We start from the raw sequence: 24,867 nt of genomic DNA, 5'->3' as shown, positions 1-24,867 counted from the left end.
GCAGGGATTGTGGGGCTGGCGCGGGATCGGGCAGTGTTTCGTTCTGCTGTGCATGGGGTCACTATGAGTCGGAAACGACTTGACGGCACTTAACAACAACAACATCAAATATATATATATATATATATATAGCCCCTTTGCCAGTGTGGGAATAAAACAAATACAATTGCAAAATAATGTTATAATTTACTGACCCAGATGGTGGCCAGTGTTCTTGGTCTCCTAATTCATACTGTATCACACAACTGTGCTCACAGACCAGTGTTTTCTTTTTCATGAGATCATAACCAAACTTTTTGAAATGTTTTAAAATACATCTTCAAGCGTGGTTAATAATGACCAGATTACAAATGCAAACCTTTGATTAGAACAACTGTAAGTTTACCTGAAATAAGGTTCCTTCTCTGCTTCTCAAGAAGCTATTATTGAGTCTGGGCCAAGTCTGCTAGGTCAGAGATTGAAGTTATGCTGGAGAAATCTCTGGTGGGGCCTCAAGCATTCTCCCCTGCCCAAGCAGGCACAGACTGGCCAACGAATGGTACCCCTGGCTGACTGGCCAGGATAAATGCAACTGCACAACTGGGTCCAGGTTCTCGATACCTGTAAACCCTGAATCCCAGTGCTGTGATGGCACCAACAAAAATGTTCGATCAGACCACAAAAGAAAGAAAAGATGTTTTCTCTTTGCCCTCCCATAGATGGAGCCACCAAGATGGTTGCCCTGGATTCTCACAAAAACAACAAGATGGGTGAGTCACAGGGCAGGAGGCAAGGGAAACTCTAGAGGTAATTATGAAAGAATTTTCCCTAAGACTGGGACCAAGAAGGGAGAAATAAGACTGTGTAGTCAAACTTCAGGAACTGGAAACAAAGTAATAGCATAGGAGGGGATGACAAACTGGAGAAAGCATCTCCAGACAAAGAAGTGGCACCTATTAATCCTAATTTATACCAAGTCCAGGTCCGACTTACAGGGAACCCTTCAAAGTATGAAACCAAATAGCAAAAACACAAATGTTTAACAAGACAACAAAAGGAAAAGAAAAGCTTCTGCGAGGGGTCAGAGGGATTCTGAGTCCAGGTATTCTGGATCTATAGTTCACAGATGCAACAAAGAGAAATTATAGGTTACAATTACAAGATAAGATTTGGAAAAAGTACTGGCACTGAGATCGCCCCAAAGATGGAAACAAAGGAGGTAGAAGTAACAGGAAGATAAAGAAGGCACTTTCTCAACAGGTGTCCGGTTTTCAAGGGAAGAAAAGGAGAAGTTTAAATTCAAAGAGAGAGAAAGGGATGAAAAAGCTCAAAGGAAAAAAGATCACTAAGTGTCACTAAAGTCAAGGAAAAGAAAGTGAAAACTTAGGTCTTTTCTCCCTTGTTCTTGAGGACTTGAACATCTCCACAAGGGGACCCCCTTGTTTTTTGGGGACCTGAACCCCTCAACAGGAGGATCCTCCCCCATTCTTGAAGAACAGTCTTCTCAGTGGAGTATGGCCACCCCATTCACTAGGGGCACCCTGGTCTTCTCCCTCACTATTGGGGACCAAGTCCCCTCACACAGAGGTCACTCATGAGTGATCAAATCTGGCTGAGTGTGTTTTTCAACCTGCCTAAGTTGGGAAGTCCACCTGTACATAGACCAAGAGGCTCTCATTCACACAGAAAAAGGGGATGCTGCATGGTTTAAAATCAGGAAGGGAGTGCCACATGGTTGTATCCTTCCACCATACTTATTCAATCTGTATGCTAAGCAGATAATCAGAGAAGCTGGACTATATGAAGAAGAGCATGGCATCAGGATTGGAGGAAGACTCATTAACAATCTGAGATATGCAGATGACACAACTTTGCTTGCTCAAAGTGTGGATGACTTGAAGCACTGAACTGATAAAGATTAAAGACTACAGTCTGCAGTATGGATTACATCTGAACATAAAGAAAATGAAAATCCTTACAGCTGGACCAATAAGCAGCACCACAATAAATGGAGAAAAGATTGAAGTTGTCAAAGATTTCATATTTTTTGGTTTCACAATCAACACCCATGGAAGCAGCATTGAAGACATCAGATGGCATATTGCGCTTGGCAAATCTGCTGCAAAAGACCTCTTTCAGGTGCTGAAGAGCAAAGATGTCTCCTTGAAGACTAAGGTGCGCCTAACCCAAGCCATGGTATTTTCATTTGCCTCATATGCATGTGAGAGCTGGACAGTGAATAAAGAAAACCAAAGAAGAGTTGATGCTTTTGAGTTGTGGTGTTGGCAAAGAATACTGAAAGTACTGTGGACTGCCAGAACTAACAAATGTGTCCTGGCAAAAGTACAGCTGAAATGCTCCTTGGAAGTGAGAATGGCCAGACTTTGTCTGATCTGCTTTGATCATGTTGTCAGAAGGGACCATTCCCTGGAGAATGATATTCTCATACTTGGAAGAGTGAAGGGTCAATGAAAAAGGGGAAGGCCCTCAATGAGATGGATTAACACAGTGGCTGCAATGATGAGCTCAGGCATAGCAAGGATTGGGAGGCTGGCACAGGACCTGGAAGTGTTTCGTTCTGTTGTATATAGGGTTGCTGTGAGTTGAAGAGGACTTGAAAGCACCTAACAACAGCAAGTTGGAAAGTCCCTATTATCTGCTCAATAATCAATCAGAATGACTCAGAGAAGAAAGGAAAAACACCTAGCAGCCTCACAGTTCAGACTAGGAACAGTGTCTCTCTGTGTGGCAGGAAACAGAAAAAGAAAGGAAAACAAGGGGACAAATGAAGTGGGAAAAATTGGGGTTTATATGGAGACTTAATTTGAAGGGTTTAGAATTAGAAGTCTACTCATAAGGAGGGAGGGACTCAGGACAAATTGAATCCTGGCTGCTACTTGTCTGTCTGACAGGGTCTAGCAGACCTCCTTTCAAATAAATGCAGGACCCTTAATGTCCCTTCGTAGGTCATAACATTTGTTACAGGGGTCCCTGGGAGCCTTGGCAGTGGTCCTTGATTCCTACTTACAAAGAATTGAGCAGGAGAGGCAAAATGTCCACAGGAACCAAAGTTTATTAAAGAGAAAGGAGAGGGGAGGGGCTCAAAAGGGAAAGATGGAGGGGAGCTTCCACCTAGCTAGCCTCCAGTCTGGGGTCGCTATGAGTCAGGTCTCTGACTCGAGGGCACATAACAACAATAGCAACAGCCTCCAGTCTCTCATGGACTAAGGATTTCCTAGGTTTTCGTAAAGGGTTCTTTTTCCAGGGGGTGGGGCATTATTTTCATTCATAAAATGAGTGGGGATTTCTAAGAAAAAGGTGAGGTTATGAAAATCAGGTATGTGTGCAGGAAATAGTCAAAATGATTCCACTGCGTAGGCGGTTGGAACAAAGATGGAACCCATCGCAAAGGCTGCTGAGACACTTGACATGACTTACTCTGGGCTGTTGCCTATGCATGATGTCTCTGGACCTTGGTTCAAGCCCTGGCAAGGGACTCCTGTTCTTGACTGCCTTTGGTGGAAGGTCACTTTGTCACTCACATTGAATTTTACTGCATACTTTACACCTGATGAGGTATTTGAAGGACAATTCAGGAGGTTAATCAGCATTTTACAACTGGTCAAGCTTGTGAAGCTTTTGAAATGTAACTTCTTATCTTGCCTAAGAGCCTAGCTTGTTAATCGCAAGCAGTTCTCTGTTGCCAACAGCAGTAGTTATGTGGTGGTCTGCCACGTAACTATTCCAAGAATACTGAGTCAGAGGCTGCTTGATTCAGCCAGCTCTGTGTCTTATTATTATTTAAAAAGCTTAAGATTCCTTTGCACTTATTTTATCTTGAGACTATACCCCTCTAAGGATTTACAGTCAAATTACTGTGCTAAAGTTGGCTCAACATTGTTTACTCCAGTTTCACAGAGACCTATTTTATTAGTTTTTGAATTGTCCTTCTATCGATTTTTAAAGTATTAGCTAGTTTGAATAGATTCCTATTCCTCTCCTCATCCCCATTTTTTTAGATAAAAGGTAATATACTGTACACACTATTTTCCCTTTTTCACTTAACAGTATATCCTAGAAATCACTACTTAACAGTATGCAGAAAGTTCATTTCTCATTGTGTTTCACAGTTCATGGTACTCTATTGTGTCACTACGTTAACTGAATTTATAATCTTTTGCAATTACTGTATGATAGTTTATATTTAAAATATATGTAACTAGCAATAAATCTCTTTAAAACGCTGTCATAAAGTAGAAATTGGGGTAGGCTGTTAAAGCACTTGAGCTTCTGGAGCATTTATAAAGAACTCCAGAGAGTAGATTTTGGTCCGAGGAGGGTCTCTTAGCTTAAATATTAAAAGGATGCTTGGAACATATATACCTTTTGACCCTGACGTGACACGATAAACATTTCAAGTCTGAATGTAACTACTTTCCTGTATCTTCTTTTTTTTCATAGTTATATTTTTGACCTGAGCAAAGAATCTCTAAATTTAAACATTAAAAGAAGGATAGTTGTAATAGCTTTACCTTTTGGTTCTGACATAATGTGATAAACATTTTAAATCTTAAGGTAACAATTCCTATTCTATAGCTTTTTCCAACAATTTGCATCTTTCTGTTTTCACCTGTCAGCAAACCTATGAAGTTAGCCTAGCCTGTCATTTTTTGTTATTTTTTTCCCATTTTACCAAGAAAAGAATGGGCTCAGAGAAAATGCCTTGCCCAAGGTCACAAAATTAAAGAGATCACAGGAGCTATCTTGAGTTCCACAGAATCATCCTTTAAATTATTATATAATTATTTAATGAGCAGCTACTGTGTTTAAGGCATTGAGAATATAATAAAGAACACAACAAAATTCATGGCCTTTCTCAGAGATTATAGTTGAATAAACTGCAAACCATTACTATATCATATGACTAGTTGGGCAAGTATAAAGGACGGTGGAGACACTCAGAGGTGCTATTAGAAACAATATATAACATTCAGAAATATCTAGTATCTGGTTCAACTTACGCTTCGGTTACTGCGAGTGACACCTAAGTTTTCCATCTTCTTTGGAAGCCTGCTAATTTAAGAACTTTAAGGTAACACCAAGCCAGCCATTTATAACTGGTATTTGCACACTCTGGGTTGAAAATTAGCAGGGTCGCTGTGAGTCGGGGCTGACTTGACGGCAAACAACAACAGCAACAACAACTGGAAAGAACTTGTTTTACTCCAGCGGCAGAAATCTTCTGTCTTTCATCTTACATAGGCCTTTTGAAGTACCAAACCAAACCAAACTCACTGCCGTCGAACCGTCGAACTGGTTCCAACTCATAGCTACGTTATAGGTCAGAGCTCATGGATGGGAACCACTGACCTTCTGGTTAGCAGCTGAATGCTTTAACCTCTGCACCACGAGAGCTCCTCTTATTGAAGTATAGCACTTACCAAAGTTCCTGATGCATAGTAATTACTGAATAAATGTTTGATGAACAAATTAATAGTCTTCCCAAATCAAGTCTACCTGTTATGTTGGGGCAGTCCACTATGACCAAGATCAACCTACTTCTAATGCATTGTTTTGGTTAAGTATAGCTTTCCTTGTATTACTGTGGCCTGGGAAGTGTTAAGAGGTCTGGTAGCATAGTGCCTAAGGCATTTGGCTGCTAACCAGAAGGGTGGTGGTTCAAACCCACCAGCCACTCCTCTGATGGAAGACTGGGCAATTTACTTCCACAGAGATACTACCTCAGAAACCCAAGGAGGGGTTGCTATGAGTCGGAGGCGACTTGACGACAGTGAGTTTGGTTTAAGTTAGTCAGTGTTATTATTTCATTTACAGTTCTTCATTGTACTTTCCTAACTGAACATGTTTTATGTTTTCTAAAAAAAATGTAATTTTTAATTTTTGCTCTTAAACATGATATCCCGAACATCCACATCTAGAACTTTTCAAGAAGCCTGAATAATCCCCTGCAATGTTTTTAAGGGTGACACTGAAACTAAAAGGTCAAACATATTGGGATATAGGGATCTGTGTTTTTATAGTTAGGTGTATTTGCAGTATTTTATAAAGTGTGGCAGTTTCTTTAGGATCTTATTGGTAACACTCTTCAAGGGCAATTAATGATCTTAGTTATTTTATCCTAATTTTCAGGTAAAGAAGACACTCCCTCATTACTTGGTCTCTGTGGATCTCTAACATCAATGGCAAGTTACAAGTCTCTAACAAGCCTAAAATCTAATGACTACCTTGCAAGCCCTACAACAGAGATGACAAGTCCAGGCCTAACTCCATCCTGAAAAACTTTATTGAAAGCCAATGTATCTTATGTTGTAAATGTTCAGTTTACGTAAGTTTGACTGCTGGGAAGACTTTTGAAGTTTTATATTGTTCTGGCACATGTCTGGAATTCTATTGTTTATAGAGCTCAGTATACTCCATATGAACTTAGTGAAAACCAATGATCCTGCCATTTTTCATTTTTAAAATCCTCATCTTTGTTATTGAGGAACTTCATTGAAGAGGTTTTAAAAATGAATATGCTTAAACAAAACCTTTTAAAGATCCTCCAAATTAATACTCTATTACAAACTGATTTATTAATTCAGCTGACTTTCATGTATCTGTTTTAATGGATCTTTATCACCAGAGACTGAGTCTGAGATTCTAGAGACTTAGGTATTTTTTTTTCACTCTTCTGTTCGATGATTAAATATTTCACAAAAAAATGATTTACACATTTCATTGTTGTATTAATTTCTTTCTAGGTTCTAATGGTTAAATGCCTTCTTTTAACAGACAGTGAAGGCCCTCAGGTGCAGTTTCAGAGGCTTATTTCATTTTCCTTTAACATTTATCATTTGGTATAAACTTAACATTCCACTTAACATTTTATAAATTTGTAGGAATGTGCCTTTTAGGCTGTTACTAATTTGTTAAGATCATAGGGACATATTAATATTTTACAGTATTTTAGGCCATTTAGGAAAACTGAACAGATAAATTTCTTAATCTTCATTTTCCCAAGATTTTCTTAAAAGGTTACTGATTTAAAAATATGAGCAGTTATGTCTCAAAAGTTGGAAATATTTAAAGATGTAGAAAAAAACGTTGACAAAGTGAAAAAGTATTTTATCAAGAAAGATTTCAAATTAAGGATTTGAGCTTTTAAATAAGGACCTGTAGGGTAATCATCACCTGTAACAGTAAATACTGTGTGACATAGAGCCCTGTTTTTTCTCCCCTATGCAACAGTGAACTGTGGTATGTTTTATAGCCTCTATCATCATCATGCCATAATCTCATGTTAAAACTGATGTTAATGTTAAAAATCCCTGTACTTCCACAAGTAACAAATTTTCTTAAGAAGGCTTAATATCTTTAATTCTTTGCAGTTTTTGCCACAACTGCAAATAATCATTTGTCTCTAAAAATTCAACCATAATAAGAGAAAATGTATTTAGTATATTTTCTATAGTAGAGAATATGAGGAAAACATGATTAATTGTGCCAAAGAAGTGTTATATGTTGTTTACATGAAGAGGCTACAGTACTTACAGAGGACTTCCTGTGGTTTACATTCAAGCTTAGTAGCTTTGGCATATAGAAGAATGTTCCTCCAAAAACATTTTATTGAAAGGAGGCAGAACTCCGAATTTTGTCACATTTACTCTGTATATTGGAGATGTAAGACTGTGATGGTTCCCTGCAATATTTACAGCTTAGTCTTATAATTTGGAATTTAATAAATAATGGTAAGACTGGTCTTATGTATGAGACAGTCCAAACTATGTCATTATAAGACAAAGAAAGCCTGAAAGTCCTTTTAACTGTTACTCTAGATGTGCCAGAACACACAAGAGCTTTCTTCCTTTCACTTAAGGCTTTAATACTTACAGAAATGCAAATAAGGGTTTTGGAGCAAGAGTACCTTTAGTCTCTTCTCAGTCCTGTAGACCTCACTGTGAATGAGGTATCCAAAGCAGTTTGTAATCAGCATGGGGGAGGCAAGGTATAAAAATGAGGACATTGGAAACCTTGGGAGTAGGGGAAGAAATGGTTAAGGAGGGGAACTTCAAAAATTTTAGTTGGCCTTGAGCATTATTGCTGCTTTGCTAAGAACTGTCAGAATATTCTAATGCTTTATCATTCATGGTCCACTCTCAGTTGACACTTACGGTCCTTCAGTAATAACAATAAAAAAACATTGTTAAAATTTTCCATACATTTTTATAAGGAAATTCGATTCCATAGTTGATAGTTTTTTTTCAGATTTGTCTAATGTATAGTTAATGTGTGCATCTTAATATGCTGCTAAATGCAGATTTAACCATGGCATCTGAGGATCATGACTTTTCCTCCTTTCTTTGGAGCTCTTGGTATAAAATTCATCCGCTATTGTGAAATTCAGGTTTCTACACAGTTCATTTCACACTAGTTATAGAGGTGTTAATGTTTGCATGAAGAAACAGTGTATGTCTCAATCTTTAATTTTAGGTGGTAGTGTTTATTGTTCATAAAAAAAGAATGCTAAATTATATGCCAATATTTCCACATGTATTTTGTTGCCTTGATGTTACTATATTTGTTGCATGTATAGTAAACATTTTGTGTCATGGCATTAGTGGTCTTTTTTAAATCTTGACAAAGTTATCTGACAAGTTATGCACTGAACTTTTGTTTTGATTTGGCAAATGTGTATTATTTCACCTAAATTACTATAATGAAAATGGAATGTAGAGAAATCTTTACCTCAAGTCACATTAAAATTGAATACTCTTTTTTTATTTGTTAAAAATAACATGATATGCTTTAAAACAGGCAACATGTATTGAAGCAGTAGTTTAATGATTCTGGCCGGGTTACAGATTTAATTGTATAATAGCCATGTTCATTTTCTCATCTGTAAAATGGAAACATCTCCGTCTTCTTAGCTCCGACATGATGGCACCAGAATGTCAGCATTAAAGGAAATCATAAGCTTTTAAGATGTGCATTTCAAATTCAAGCTACTATTATGACTGACAGAAACTTTAAATAAGTGAAACCAAGTTAGTTTAATTTAACTCATCTTTATTAGATTTGGGAGCTCTGGTGGCACAGTGCCTAAGGCATTTGACTACTAACCAGAAGGCTAGCAGTTCAAACCCACCAGCCACTCCTCAGAAGGAAGATTGGGTGATCTACTTCCGTAGAGATACTGCCTCGGAAACACAAGGAGAGGTCACTATGAGTTGAATCGACTTGACTGCAGTGAGTTTGGTTTTTTGGTTTTATTAGATTTGCATACAAATTTTTAAGTGTTTATAAATGTCTCATATTTACAATTTAGGATGAGCCTGTGATAATGATTCTGTCATAAAGTAAAATGTCCAGATTTTGATAAACATATTGGATTACCTCTGAAGTGTCCCATGACTTGGAACATCAAGGGCTGTTTAAAATTTTAAATCAGTTTCACTTCAGTTTCTTCAGTGAGCAAAGCAGCTTCTATTTAGTCTTAGCATTTACTCTTTGTAACTGATAGGGAGATTATATCATTGTCACGATAGCACCTTTTAAAAGTGTTTTAATCCAAGCCAAACTTTTTGGATTAGGCTGCCTTACTTTAAGTCCCATTTTCCATGCTGCTGCAAGTTTTTCTAAAATAAAGCTCCAGTCTAATGGTTACAGCTGTGCCATCTTTCCTTGTTTCCCACCGCCTTGTCCTTTTGCCACACAATGCCCGATTACACATCTAGTGTGATCTCTTGACACCTTCCCATGTATATCCCTTGTTTAAGCCACATGGGTTTAAATTCCTTTACTAAAACTTCCACCTCCCCTTAAGTTTAATTAGATTACCTGCCTGTCCTAACCTTAGGAAGCATTCCCAACTACTCTCTCTGCCTTTGGGCTGAATGAAGAAGTTCCTGTCTTCCATAACTCCCACTACATACTTCTATCAGTCATGCTCTGAGACCTCGTTGTGGGCAGTATATGAAACGTCTAAAAGTCTCAATAAATGTTGAATGATAGATTTACAAATAAAAGCAATATATTTATTATTTTAAAGTTCATTTGGCAAAAAATTTCAAATGTGATACACTATAAACTTTCCCCCATCCCTGGAACTTGGGCCCAAGAAAATGTGGGGAGGCAGGAGTTTAAATAAAAGGGGTTACAGGAAGTTAAATAAGCCTAAGTGAATCGTTTTCCTAGGAAAAAATGGAAAACTAATTTTAACTCCATGCCTACATTTTAAAAAAGTCTGATGTGAATTATGGGTGCTCTGGTGGTATAGTGCCTAAGGCATTTGATTCCTAACCAGAAAGCTGGTGGTGCAAACCCACCAGCCACTCCTCCGAAGGAAGGTCGGGCAATCTACTTCTGTAGTGATACCGCCTCGGAAACGAAAGGAGGGGTCACTATGAGTTGGATCCGCCTCAATGGCAGTGAGTTGAGAATGTGAATTATATTAAACAAAGATAATAAACATATAATACTTGAATAAGGTATTTCTGGAAAAAATTACATTCAAGTAATTAACGTGTAAGAAAATTTAACATTCCCTTAATGTTCATAGAATGAAAACTGTTTTCTAGGTTTAAAAGTACTGCAATTCCTGCAGTCTGTGTATTAAAAAGACTAGAAACTCAAGTGGCTGAAAGTTAAATTTGTCTACTGATTGAAGTGAAATCTAGGAATATTTAGTCACTGCTAATATAGTTCAATTAGTTTATAAAACAAAACTCTGGAGGGGGGAATAAAAATGCTAATATTTCAGTCATTCATGGACTGTGTTTATTGAAGCATTCTTTCAATTAAATAATATTAGGCAAAATGCTGAAATAATTTCTAGGCAAACCCTTCTTGGTTGCTAATATTTGTTTTATTTAAAAATATCAATGCTTTTTTACCACAGAATTATCCTAAAGTGCAGTATGGGTAGACAACATGCAAACTGCCCTTCTGGTATTTATAAGGGGTAGCTGAGATCGGTGGCTGCTTTCTGAGAACATAATTATGTATTTTATTTTTCTACTTGCTTCTATCAATCAATCGATTAGCAAAAAGAAGCATAACAAAATCGAGGTAATTTAAATTTAATACTGTTGAACAGCAACACACACACACACACACAAAGAGAATAGCATTAAGTTATTTTTATTTGAAAATATCTGTAAGCACAATGATAATTTAAGGCACAAAATATTTTAATTAGAGTATAAGTTAAAATCATACTTATATGAATGGGCATTTTGCAAAATTAAGGTAAATCAACATAAGATAAAATAAATACAAAAGACTACATACAAACCCTATATAGTTTGTTTCTGGTGAGATAAATACTTTTCTACTTTAATACAGAATGTGTTAATTGTTCAACTGAAACCAGAGAGTATTTGTCACCTAAACATATTATTCCATTTTAGAAAATGTTTCATATTGTCATAATACACACATAGAGTATAATGCAGTGCTTTTTCTTAAAAGATATAGATCATCTTGAAAATTAAACAATATAAAAGGAGAATACCATTTCTTATGCTGCCATCATATCTTTTATTTCATTTCTACATATATTCAAAAGCTGAATTACTTAGGCATTTGCCTAAAATCAGTTTCTTCAAGGAAACTGCTTCTTGTTTATTCTCTTTGTCTAGCATACAAATGTGAGAGGGCATGAAATCATAGGATATTTTGAAATATTTTGTGACCAACATAGTAGTAATCTCTATAATGTTAGGACAAGCCATTAGAAATGATGTCAAGAACTCCACGAACAATGGTACTGGAATTACAAAATGGTTAAAAACCAGAGGCCCATTCTGTACCCACACTTTATTTTTCCTAGATTAAATTCAGTGTTGATTATCCACTGCACATCCAAGTTTGCTGAATTTAACATTTGGTCTAATCAGCAAAAAAACTCCCTGTCTCATAGAAATAGTAGTTTGATCACCAAAAATGGCAGCATCCATATCATATAACTGATTATTTTTGTTCATAAAGATAAAATAGCTACCTTTTGATGACAGAAACCCTAATACATGCGAAGATTTAAAACAGTAACACAGGGTAAAAAAAACCAAAAACCTAAGGCATTTGGATTGTTGTCGTGTGCCCTCCAGTCGATTTTGACACTATAGGACAGAATGGAACTGCCCCATAGGGTTTCCTAGGCAGTAATCTTTACAGGAGCAGACTGCTAGCTCTTTTCTCCTGCAGAGCCACCAGTAAGGTTTGAACCACCACCGTTTCAGTTAACAGCTAAGTACTTAACCACTGTGCCACCAGGGCTCCTTGCATTTGGATTTAAGAAATAACTAATAGTTAATATTTGGTAAATGTGAATAATGTTACTTAATGCCTACCTTTTATTATCTGCTTTACTGAGATGCTTAAACATTTCTCTGTATATGGAGTAATAAATAACTATTCACTTAAATTACAGTAGAGAAAAACATCAAATCACTGTTGGATAATAGTGGAAAAAGTTCTTGCTTAACAGTCTCCATTTTATTATTTGGCTATTGTTATCATGTCCAATTGAAACAACATTATTATCTAGTATTGCTGTCTTTGAATATTCTGTTTCTGGAAAAAAGCCTTCCCAAATTCATAGGTACTGATCATAATGGCACAAGCAGGAGCAACTTTAATTAAACGAGGAATTAGGCCTGAAAAGAAAATAAGAATCATCAGAAACAATTTTACTTTATTTTTAGAAATGTAATTTAGTTTTATTCTGAGAGAAGCAAATTAAATGAAGTAGTATATCAAACACTATGCCAAAAACTGGTGTCAAAGAACAAGCCAAATAATTTACTCTTAGCCTTCTCTTACTTCAATTTCTATATCACTTTATATAAAAATTTTATTGTATCGATAGTAAAATACTGTTATTTAGCACTTCTTTTAACTTATAGCAAATATATATAGGAGAAAATCATAAATGTGGAATGCTTTCTTATAACTTTCTCCTGAAACTTAATTTTAGAAGGTATCAGATGTACAAGTAAATCATTGTATTCAATGATTCGATAAAGCAAATGATTTTACCTGTAAATAATCCAGAAAGTCCATTTTCACCAACAATGTTCTTCATTATAACCCACGTTGACATATTTGAAGGCACAGACACTAAATGTTAAAATAAATAATGCTAATCTGGAAATAATTTATAACATAGATGATACACATAAAATAGTGCTTATGTCTTTTTGGGGATATATCATTTCATTATAATAAGAATAGATCTGTTTACCTGAAGAGCTATTTTAAATCTTATTTTTAATAGTTGGATTTATTACAAAGGAAAAAAAATAGAAAAAGGACATAAGTTTAAAGGTATTGGATACAATCCAGGAAAAATATAAAAAGGCTTCTCCTGAACTGGAAATGTTTTGTTTCTGAAGCCTTGTGGAAGGTATTCTTTACAGCTTCTTGCACATCTTAAAAAGTTTTAAAATGTACAGAAACTTTCATTAGGTACCTAATGCCAAATAGAAGTCTGTAAACATTTTTTTATTATTATTTTTACTGCACACATTAAAAATGTTTCCTTTTTTCCCCTAAAAAAGAGGTTGTCAGGAAAATAGCCCATTTTCCCCAGTGAGGCCCTACTTTATAGTAACCTATCTGAACGGATGTGCTAGTCTTGAAAGGTATTAGATCTATGCTGCTTCCTCCAAAAGGAGAGATATCCCTTACCCAACAGTAACACCTTATTTATTTACCACTCAAATATCAAAAACATAGTAAAAAAAAAAAAAAACCTGGCAAAAATAGATGTTGCTGAAGTTTAATCATTAAAGCTTATGAATGAGAGTTTACATACTGATTCTAAGCTAGCTTAACCCACAGACTACTAGATGTAGTAAGTTAAAAAAAAGAAAAAAAAGCCTGCTTAGAAGCCTACATCATACTACCATGTCAGCAATCAACAAATGACAGGCTGAAGAACTTAGCTGGATCTTGGGCCAATAATCCTGTATTATCCTCACTAGCTTCTGAAAGCAGCATTACAAAACTCTTCAGTAATCAATGTTTACACTGATGACAACACTCAGTCATTAAGAAAGATTAAGTACTTACTACTAAGCGTGCTTGGGGGGGAAAAGGGAAAAGATTATAGAAAGACATCCTTCAAAAATGGCTTTTTAAAGTTTTGCCACCTAATGGACTGCAGCTCATTATCTTACAATCTCATTTATATAAAATACTAGATTCTTTGATTAGGAAGGCAAATGATGCCTATTTATTTAAGAAGCTACACCATTAATATATATAAAATAAAAAAAAACCCATTGCCATCAAGCTGATTCCAACTCATAGGGACGCTCCCTGTAGGACAGAATAGAACTGCCCCCATAGGATTTCCAAGGCTGTAAATCTTTAAGGAAGCAGACTGCCTCATCTTTTGAATTTGCCAGTGGAGTGGCTGGCGGATTCAAACCACCAAACTTTTGGTTAGCAGCTGAATGCTTTAACCACTGCACCATGAGAGCTACTTTCAATATAAATAGTATAAAATAAATATATAATAAATATAGCAACCTAATAGAAAGGACACATTTTAAAATTGAGGCCAAAAATTTTATGAAAGAAATTTAACTCTAAAGAAAGTCAATGATGAGAACTTTATACTCCAGGTATGTATGAAAGAAAGAAAATCAAGTAGACAGGTATTTCTAATCTCATAGAACTCAAGCCCCAAACTAGTTTCTATTTTTAAAGCAGAGTTAAATTACTTTAACATGAAAGAGTATCAACTGTTGTAAGCCATGACAGAGCACTAGTAGAATCCTAAAGTTCCAACACTAAAGAGCTACTTCCACAGGTAATAAGCAACTTAATTGTAAAGAAGCAATTTTATTGTGAAACATTTCCAGTACACAGAAAAGTATAGAAATAGTAAAACAAACACCTACTTAATGACCATCCACATGTATTAAACCTTGACAACTGTCTTTCAAATACAGCTGAAGCTCCCTGTATTTCTCTCCCTGACTACAAGCAACAACTCTCCTTTTTTTCTTTTTAATCTTCCTTATGCATGGATTTAAACTTTTACTATATCTGAACATATCCATAAACAATATGTACTATTGATTTTCATGTTTTTAAACTTTATATAGATGATTAGTACATTTACTCCTGTAATGCAACATTAGTTATCTATATTGAAGAGTTGTAGTTATACTTTATTCATTTATTTCCTGTATGCTATGTCATTATATGGATTATCATAATTTACTTCCTAACAAGGGACATTTTTAGGTGGTTTCCAACTTTGTAATATTATTAAGAATCCTGCAATGAATATCCTTGTACATTTGCAAATGTTGTTGTTGTTCCGTCGAGTTGGCCCGGACTCATAGCGACCCTTCCGTGGGTTTCCTAGGCAGTTATCACTACGGAAGTAGGATTGCCCCATCTTCCTTCCAGGGAGTGGCTGGTGGGTTTGAACCGCCAGCCTTCTGGTTAGCAGTCAAGTGCCTTAGGCACTATGCTACATGGTGGACACTATGCATAGTGGCTAAGGCACTTGACTGCTAACCAGAAAGCTGGCGGTTCAAACCCACCAGCCACTCCCCGGAAGGAAGATGGGGCAATCTACTTCCGTAGTGATACTGCCTTGGAAACCCAAGGAGGGGTCGCTATGAGTCGGGTCTGACTCGACGGCACATAACAACAACAACATTTGCAAAAGTTTCTCTAGGAAACATAAACATGAGTGGAATTGCTAGGTCAAAGGACATTTTTTGATATTGCCAAACTGTTCTCAAAGTAGTTGTTCCAACTTTATTCTCTCACCAGCAGGGCAGGAGAGTTCCCACTACTCCATATCCTCTCCAACAATTCAATGTCCGTAAAAGTCCTCTCACTGCTGTTCTTGCTGGTGTTTTTCTAATTATTACTAAGAGTGATCATTTTTTCAAAAGTTTACTGGCCAAATATAACAACTATGTAAAGGATTCTTACATTTCAAGTGTTTTAAAATATTAAGTATGTTCAGAGAAAAAAGTTTAACCTCTAGAAAACAGGTGGATCTGAGCTACATTTAAAAAGCTGAAACTGGAGATTAATTAAAAAAAAACTAAATATAAATGATGCATTTATAAATGAGGTAAAAATTACCTCTGTTGCAGGAACTAGTATTTACTACATCCTAAAATACTTCTGTAAGCAGCTTTTCCTCTACTAGATTACAAGGGGACACTGCATGGTTTAAAATCAGGAAGGGAGTGTGTCAGGGTTGTATCCTTTTACCATACTTTTTCAGTCTGCATGCTGAGCAACTAATCAGTGAAGTTGGACTGTGTGAAGAAGAATGTAGATAAGGACTGGAAAAAGACTCAACCTGAGGTATGCAGACAACACAACCTCGCTTACTGAAAGTGAAGATGACTCAAAGCACTTACTGATAAGATTAAAGACTACAGTCTGCAGTACGAATTACATCTCAAGGTAGAGAAAAAAGAAATCCTGACAACTGGACCAATTAACTAGTATCATGATAAATGGAGAAAAGATTGAAATCTTAACAAAAATTTCATATTACTTGGTTCCACAATCAACACCCATGGAAGCAGCAGTCAAGAGATGAGATGACATATTGCACTGGACAAATCTGCTACAAAAGACTTCTTTAAAGAGCTGAAGAGCAAAGATGTCTCCTTGACGATTAGCATAGTGGCTAAGACACTTGCCTGCTAACCAGACGGCTGGCGGTTCAAACCCACCAGCCACTCCTCGGAAGGAAGGTCGGGCAAGCCTACTTCCGTAGTGATACTGCCTCGGAAACCCAAGGAGGGGTTGCTGAGTCGGGCCGACTTGATGGCACATAACAACAACAACAAAATTGGGCAATCTACTTCCATAGTGATACTGCCTCAGAAACCCAAGGAGGGGTCACTATGAGTTGGATCCAACTTGACCGCAGTCAGTTTGGTTTAGTTTGGTAACCAAGCCATGGTATTATCAATCGCCTCAGATGCATGTGAAAGCTGGACAGTGAATAAGGAAGACCTAGGAAGAGTTGATGCTTTTGAGGTGCAGTGTGGGCAAAGACTATTGAAAGAACCATGGACTACCAGAAGAACTAACACATATAGCCTGGAAGCAGTGCAGCCCAAATGCTACTTGGAAGCAAGAATGGCCAGATTTTGCCTCACCTACTTTGGTTATGTTGTCAGAAGGGACCATTTCCTGGAGAAGGATATCATGCTTGGTAAAGTGAAGGGTTAGCAAAAAAGGGGACAACCCTCAAGGAGATGAACTGACACAGTGGCTACAACAGAGGGCTCAGGTATAGCAAGGATTGTGAGGCTGGCATAGGATCAGGCAGGGTTTCATTCTGTTGAACATAGGGTCGCTAGGAGTCAGAGCCAACTTGACGGCACCTAACAACAACACAGATTATGAGGGATTTGAGGGCTTGGATACTGATTCATTATCTGTATGTTCCAGTATGGTGCCTGACTCAGTACACACTTGAGAGTTTCAAGAAGAATGGGAGAAGCGGTCAAGTAAGTTGATATAGAAAAAATAATAAAACAATTTAGCTTTTGAATAACAAAGATAATCTTCTATACAGCAAATATAAGACTTAATTGATGGCAGCCAAGATATATATTTTAAGATCTCATTATTTTTTATTGGGTTTAGAGTATTTTTTCTTGGGTATTCTAACAGTATACTAGTTTCAAAACATAAGTAATAAGGCAGCCAAGGGAAAAACAAACCTGTTTGCCATATTTTAGATATTCTTAATAACTGTAAGAAAAAATGGAAAAATTTTCTGGCATCTTAAAAATGTTTTAAGTTAATTAAACTTACTTTTATGACTTTCATATATCCAAAGTTGTGTCTGCTTCTGTGTTTTGACCACATCAAATGGTAAAGTTGCAACAGCTGCAAACTATCAGAAAGTAAAATTGATTAAATCTACTTTTAAATTTTTCCTAAAATATTTTTTATTAGGACATTATTTAACATTGATTGTAATAACCAAACTGAAACCAGATATATTTAAAGAGACGCTCTTATTAAAGAAATTAGATATATATCCTACGTATTCCTCACAACACTCTCAAATAAGTTAATAAAACTTAAGTCTCAGAAAAGTTCCATTATCTTCCTCAGGTTACACAATTACTAGTTGCAGAGCCAGAGTCCCAAGCAGGATCTGTCTAAGCTCAAAACCAGTGCTCACAGTTTCTGATGTTCCTGTAAGTTCCACTATCCTTTTGCTACACTAGAAGGTATATACATACTGTAAAGCACAAAGTGTTCAATACCTAAAAGTAAGCATTTTGAAATTCCACAAATGTTTTAAAAAGAAATAGAATGAAAAAAGAAATAAATAAAAGACTTTCAACTTTTAATTTTATGTACCTTTTATTTATGGATTTCAGCATATTTATCAACATAGTTTAAAAATAAACCAAAACCAAACCCACTGCCATCAAGTCAATTCTGACTCATAGTAATTCCCAGTTAGGATTCCGATTAGGATTTCAAGGCTCTAAATCTTTACAAAAGTAGACTGACTCATCTTCCTCCTGCACAGCAGCTGGTGGGTTTGAACCACTGACTTTCTGGTTACTAGCCAAATGTTTTACCTACTATACCACCAGAACTCCTTATAGTTAACAATAGTTCACTAATATTTTAAAGTTTTCTCAAAAAAATCAATATAACAATTATTTCCATAACACTTAGTTAAGCAGAGGAGATCTTTTAAAAGAGTAATTACTTTAAAAATGTTTTCACCATATTTGATAAATGCAACAGCCATGAAAAGTAAGATTTCTGTTTTTTGCTTCCCAGAGTTTGTGCAATGTCCTCATAACATGTACCTTAAAATTAGTTATGTTTCATTTCACCACACCAATTAGTTGATTTAAATTCTTGAAATCAAATCAGCCTTATTCACATATCTCAGGTAAAATAAAATACTGTTTCTCCAACTCTACAATCCCCCAGCAAAAGGTAGCAGAGTTAAATAAGTCTCTTTCAAATTGTCTAAAATGATATTGTTTAGATATCCTGCTTTCTGACCGAAAGCCTGGATACTGTCACAATGATGTATTTTTTCTGTTGTAGTGATTAAATCTTTATTTGAAAAATATTGAAGGGTATTTGACATTTTCTAGATCATTAAAAAAAAATCACTAAACAATATTTTATGTTAAATAGGATAGTAATACAGAGAATGTTCTTTACTAGAAAGCTGAGACAGCATTCTGGAGTCATTATATTACAATCTAGTATTCTTTTGATTTAACAATAGCCTTATAATCCATTAGGCTTAACTGGACAGATCTTAGATCTGAGAATATCCCTATCTACATTTTAAGCTCACCAGAGTGGCTTCTCATAGTCTCATACTCACTCTCACTGCCGTTGAGTTGATTGTGACTCATAATGACACCTCCTTGGGTTTCTGAGGCAATATCTCTATAGAAGTAGATTGCCCAATTTTCCTTCTGAGGAGTGGCTGGTGGGTTTGAACTGCCAACCTTCTGGTTAGCACTCAAATGCCTACACAACCAGAGCTCCTTCTCCTAGCCTAGGTTATCTTAATATGATTATGCCAGTATTTTCCATCACTTCACTTTGCCCCTTTCACCCTTGTTTTTGTGTGGTTTTAATATGTCTTTGTCTCACTGTAAGTCATCACAAATTTATTTTGAAAGTAAGTGAGTATGAGAAAATTTTGTGTCCAAATTCCCAGGTATACAGTAGAGCTAACAAAGGACAGGTTGTAGTCACTTCTTGGCCATAGCCAGCTACCTAAAGGGAGCGAATAGTTTGACCTGTGAGCTCGGGACCATAGTCTCAGGACATCAAGCTCAAGTGGCATAACATACTACACAAAACACTGTTCCACATCCTACTTTGGCGAGTAGCAACTGGGATCTTAAAAAGCTTGCAAGCTGCCATCTAGATGCAATGATGGGTCTCTCCTTGTCCAGAGCAAAGAAGAATGAAGAAAACTAAAGATGTATGGAAACAATTAGCCCAAGTGACTGGTACACCATACAATCCCAGGTTATACAACTATGAGACTAGAAGAAATAGATGGTGCTTGGACCACTCAGGGGGATCTATGTAAGAGATCCTGGATAGAGAGGGAGAACAATGTAGAATAAAACCAAAAATTATTTTTTAAAAAAGGACCATCCTTGCTGGTCTGATAGAGCTTGGTGGAACCACTGAGACTATGGCCCCTAGTTGCCCTTCAGATCTGGAATTGAACCCACTGCTGTGGCTTCCAGCCAAACAAAAGGCATAGGAGGTGAACATTTACATTACGTAAATACACTCCTTGGAGAGATCAATCATGGGAGAATAGAAGGGCTGTGTATGCATAGGGAGACAGCTTGTGGGGGGGGGCAGAAGGGCATGGAAGCAAAGGACACAGGGAAGAGGTGACTATGGGGAGGAAGTGGGAGGGGAACTATTGCATTGTGGGAAATTGCAATCAATGTCATGAGACAAAGTAGAAGTGTATGTGAACTGCTGTATGGAAAGTGAATTTGCTCTGTAAACTTTCACCCAGATCACAATAAAAATAAAGAAAACACCTTTGTGTCTAAAGTCATGGTGCTAGAAATCTGTGTCAAAGCAGTCCTCTACATGACATTCATTATGTGGTAGGGTAGGAAAGACATATTCTCTATCACACAAAAATGGTTACCCAAGATTTCTCCCTTCTCTGACTATACTTTTTGTTGAAATTTCTTAATGAAGGACTTAACTTGTCAAAATATTTCCAAAGAAATAAGAACAAACAGCAAAAGATAAAACTATTTCTATTCAGTCTGATTACAGATAATGGAATGACAGTATGAAATACTACCTAACCAGATTCACTGGCATTTAATGAACGAAGGTACTACAAAATGTTCTGGAAATAATAAAGTACTATTTAAACTATTATCATTATCATAAGCATAACAGAGTTAACAGATCCAAAACATTCTCAGAAAAATACAATGTATTTGTAATATAAAACATAAACAAAGTAAATTTTAATATATTTTAAAAGCTAGTAATTTATTTCCTTAAAAAAAGGATGGTAACTTCCTAGAAAATTTTTAAAGTAATACAGCCCGAAAGTGCTGTCACAATATTCAAGAAATGATATATATTTCTCTGTTTTAAATAATTTGACAATTAGCACTATTCTGAAATATCAACAACAAAAGAATAAACTTACAGAACCAGATAATGCCCCTGAAGTGAAGTTGATCATAAATGTTGGTTCATATAAACCAGATTTCTCACACAACCACTTCCTTAAAACTTCATAGTTATACCAGTACATTGCTATAAAAACAGAATAAAATGAATATATATTTAGAAATAAAATGTAAACTTCAAAGATTTATGATATTATACATTAAAGGAAAGGAGAAATTCTAACCATTATACACCCTGCTTACTGCTTAGAAAACACTAGACAGGATTTTTTTTAAAAAAAGGAAACCAAATTCCCAGTAATATTCTATCAGTCTTATCAGGAAAAACTATGTATTAGTAAAACCAAAAACCAAACTCACTGCCAGGGAGTTGGATCCAACTCATAGCAACCCCACCTTTGGTTTCTGAGGCAGTGTCACTATGGAAGTAGATTGCCCAACTTTCCTTCCGAGGAGCGGCTGGTGGGTTTGAACTACCAGTCTTCTGGTTAGCAGTCAAATGCCTTAGGCACTATGCCACCAGAGCTCCTATGTATTAATAAAGAAGAACCTTAATTCCAAAATATGACAAAGATAGTAAGACAAAGGAAAAGAACAGGCCACTTTTACTCAAAAACATAGGTGTACAAATCCTAAATAAATAATAAGCGTGGACTCATAAACAACATTATGATAAATGGGGGAAAAAATGGAAATTCTCAGTGATTTCATTCTATTTGGATCAACAATCAATGTCCATGGAAGCAGCAAACAAAATCTGCTACAAAAGATATAAGATGTGCCTGACTGAAGCTATGGTCTTTTCTATCACTTCTTATGCATCCAAAAGTTGGACAATGCACATGGAAGACAGAAGAGGAATGGGTACATTCAAATGGTGGTGTTGGGGAAGAGTAACATGGACTTCAAAAATGAACAAATCAGTCTTAAAAGAAATACAACCAGAATGCTCCACAGAGGCAAGAACTGTGAGACACTGGCTCACTTACTTTTTCACCTAAAAAGACCAATCACTAGAAAGGACATCATGGTTGGTGAAGTGGAGGGTCAGCGAAAGTAAGGGAAACCCTCAATGACATAAGATGGATTGACAATAGCCACAATGTGGGAGCAACATTTCATTGTTATATATATATATATATATATATATATACAGTCACCATGAGTCAGGGCTCACATAACAGCAACTAACAGCAGCAAATAAAAAGAAACTGAAGCCAGGAGTATTCCAGAAAAGATCATACACTATGACTAAGTTGGGTTGATCCCAGTAACGCAAAGGTATATATAAAATACATACTTAATACATTATACATAAGTATAATGAAATAACTAATAAATTAACACAATGAAACCTTTAAATGCCATATACCACATCAACAGGTTAAACTAGAAGAATCATGTGATAAGCTAATAATGATACAAAAACATTTTCTGTTTCATTAAAAACAATGAAGTTTCTCAGAAAACTAGGGGAACTTCTTTGAGTTGATAAAAGATTGATATAAAAAAACTTATTAAAAAAAACCAAACGCACTGCCATTGAGTCGGATTTGACTCATAGCGACCCCTCCTTGGATTTCCAAGGTGGCATCACTACGGAAGTAGATTGCCCAACCTTCCTTCTGAGGCGTGGCTGGGGGGTTTGAACCACCAGCCTTCTGGTTAGCAGTCAAATGCCTTAGGCACTACGCTATCAGAGCTCCCCCATATTATTGTTAGTACTATTCAAAACTGTACCAGGCAGCAGAGTTAGATGAGTAAACAAATACAAACTACATAGATTAATAATGAACAAAGCAGTCACAATTTATACATAATATTATTGCCTGCAAAGAAAACCCAAAGATAGTTAGACAAATCAGAATTTATAGCAAAGTTTTAAAAGGAAGCTGGATATAAACAGACAAAATTCAATTAAAACTGGACCAGCCACAAATATTTACGAAAAATAATTTTTAAAAACTTAGAGCTTTTAAAATAGCTACCAAAAGCTGAAGGGGTATATGGAGTACCTAATAAACAAATGTAAAATAGTAACAATAATAATAATAAAAAAAAATGTACACAACTCTCATGAAGAAAATTTTAAATCACTATTGAAAGACTATAGGAGCTCTGGTAGTGTAGTGCCTAAGGTACTTGATTGCTAATCAGAGGCTGGCGGTTCAAACCCACCAGCCACTCCTTGGAAGGAAGGCTGGGCAATCTACTTCCATAATGATACTGCCTCGGAAACCCAAGGAGGAGTCGTTAGGCGTTGCGTCTGACTCCATGGCACATAACAACAGAAATACCCCTTGTATTAGGTCAGGGCAATGATCTAAGTAAGGGTGTTGTATCCCTCTCTGTAATCCTGCCTCATTAACAGAACAAATATTACTTAATCCTCATTAACATAACCTAATCCTGCCTCATTAACACGAGGAGTTTAAAGATTTACAAAATATCACAAATGGAGGATAATTATATCATATCACATCATGGGAGTGACTATATCATTACATAACTACCAAACTACTGAGAATCATGGCCTAGCCAAGTTCACAAATATTTTGGGGGGACACAATTCAGTCCATAGCACTTACTAATTATGACTTATTTAGAATAATGTTAAAAAAAGGTAGTTTGCATTCTCTGAATATGAAATCATATCAATTAATCTTTATTTTTTATGTTCTTAAAAAAAAAAAAAAAAATTAAGCCATCAAAGGAAGTTAAAGACAGGGATAAAAGAAAACCAGGCTTGAATTAGAAACTCTTCATTAATAAAGACTCATAAAGATCTGAAGGCCCACTATTGAAATAAAGAAAATAATTTATTTTGAAGCTTAAAGAGATTTAAATTCTAGTTACTACCTAAAATCTATGAGACAGTAACAAGATAAATCCTACCTGAGAAAGGTACGTCTCTAAGAACAGTGGGCGCCCACCCTCTCCAAAGGGAAATCCAACCATCTTCAGACACTTTCTTGCTGACAAATCGATGTAGTTCCTCGTACGAAAACTTCTTAGACTGCATCTGGGTTCTAATCAATTCTAATGGACTTATCACAGTGACTGCACCAACTGATAAAGATAAGCAAATAAAACAACAAAAAAACAAATCTATGTACTATGCAAATACACATACAAAATTTAGCTTTTCATAATGTTTTAAACTTTCACTCTGAAATGTCTGTAACTGTAAAATCAGATCTCTAATCATGTTGATATAATGTTACTTTTTGTGGTTTCAACACTTTGAAGGGCAGTTCCAGAAATATTACATGTTACCTAGGACTAGTACAAAAGTCTCATTCCAATTAGTGTCTCAATAAAACTCACTCCCATTGCACAAAGACAAATGTCCTTCTACTTAAAGATAAATTTCTTCACTATTATGATTTTAAATAATGTTTTATTGTGTTCTCGCTGCAAGTTTGCACAGCAAATCAGGTTCCCATTTGACAATATTTCCACACAAACTGCTTAGTAACATTTTCTACAATTTGTCAACATTCGTGGTAATTGTGTTCTGGTTTCATTTCTAGTACGCTAGTTTCCTTGTCTGCTTATCTTCTCATTTTTTTCTTCAGACTGAATGTTGACTTTGTAATACTCTTTTTTTTTTTTATAATTTTATTTTGATTTGGGTGAAGATTTACAGAGTAAATTCACTTTTCATACAGCAGTTCACATATACTTTGTCTCA

At 36.0% G+C, this 24,867-nt stretch overlaps 2 protein-coding genes across 2 annotated transcripts in view; one reads left to right on the top strand and one right to left on the bottom strand.

Annotated features, from left to right (window-relative positions):
- Nucleotides 1-6,275, top strand: part of RUNDC3B (RUN domain containing 3B) — a 218,801-nt gene extending 212,526 nt beyond the window's left edge. The window contains exon 14 of the mRNA XM_007939844.1: nt 6,130-6,275. Within this exon, the coding sequence (XP_007938035.1) occupies nt 6,130-6,275 (146 nt within the window). The remainder of the gene's footprint in view (nt 1-6,129) is intronic.
- A 6,250-nt stretch (nt 6,276-12,525) lies between these two features.
- Nucleotides 12,526-24,867, bottom strand: part of SLC25A40 (solute carrier family 25 member 40) — a 28,608-nt gene continuing 16,266 nt past the window's right edge. Inside the window, exons 6-10 of the mRNA XM_007939842.2 lie at nt 24,069-24,242; nt 21,191-21,300; nt 17,803-17,884; nt 13,021-13,101; nt 12,526-12,638 (exon numbers count right to left, since the gene is read on the bottom strand). Of these exons, the coding sequence (XP_007938033.1) occupies nt 12,526-12,638; nt 13,021-13,101; nt 17,803-17,884; nt 21,191-21,300; nt 24,069-24,242 (560 nt within the window). The remainder of the gene's footprint in view (nt 12,639-13,020; nt 13,102-17,802; nt 17,885-21,190; nt 21,301-24,068; nt 24,243-24,867) is intronic.

The sequence above is a fragment of the Orycteropus afer genome, unplaced genomic scaffold (genome assembly GCF_000298275.1).
Source record: "Orycteropus afer afer isolate SDZICR_OR568_19922 unplaced genomic scaffold, OryAfe1.0 scaffold00063, whole genome shotgun sequence".
Lineage (NCBI taxonomy): Eukaryota > Metazoa > Chordata > Mammalia > Tubulidentata > Orycteropodidae > Orycteropus > Orycteropus afer.
Note: the sequence above shows the minus strand (reverse complement) of the source record. Positions and strands in the feature narration are given on the sequence as shown.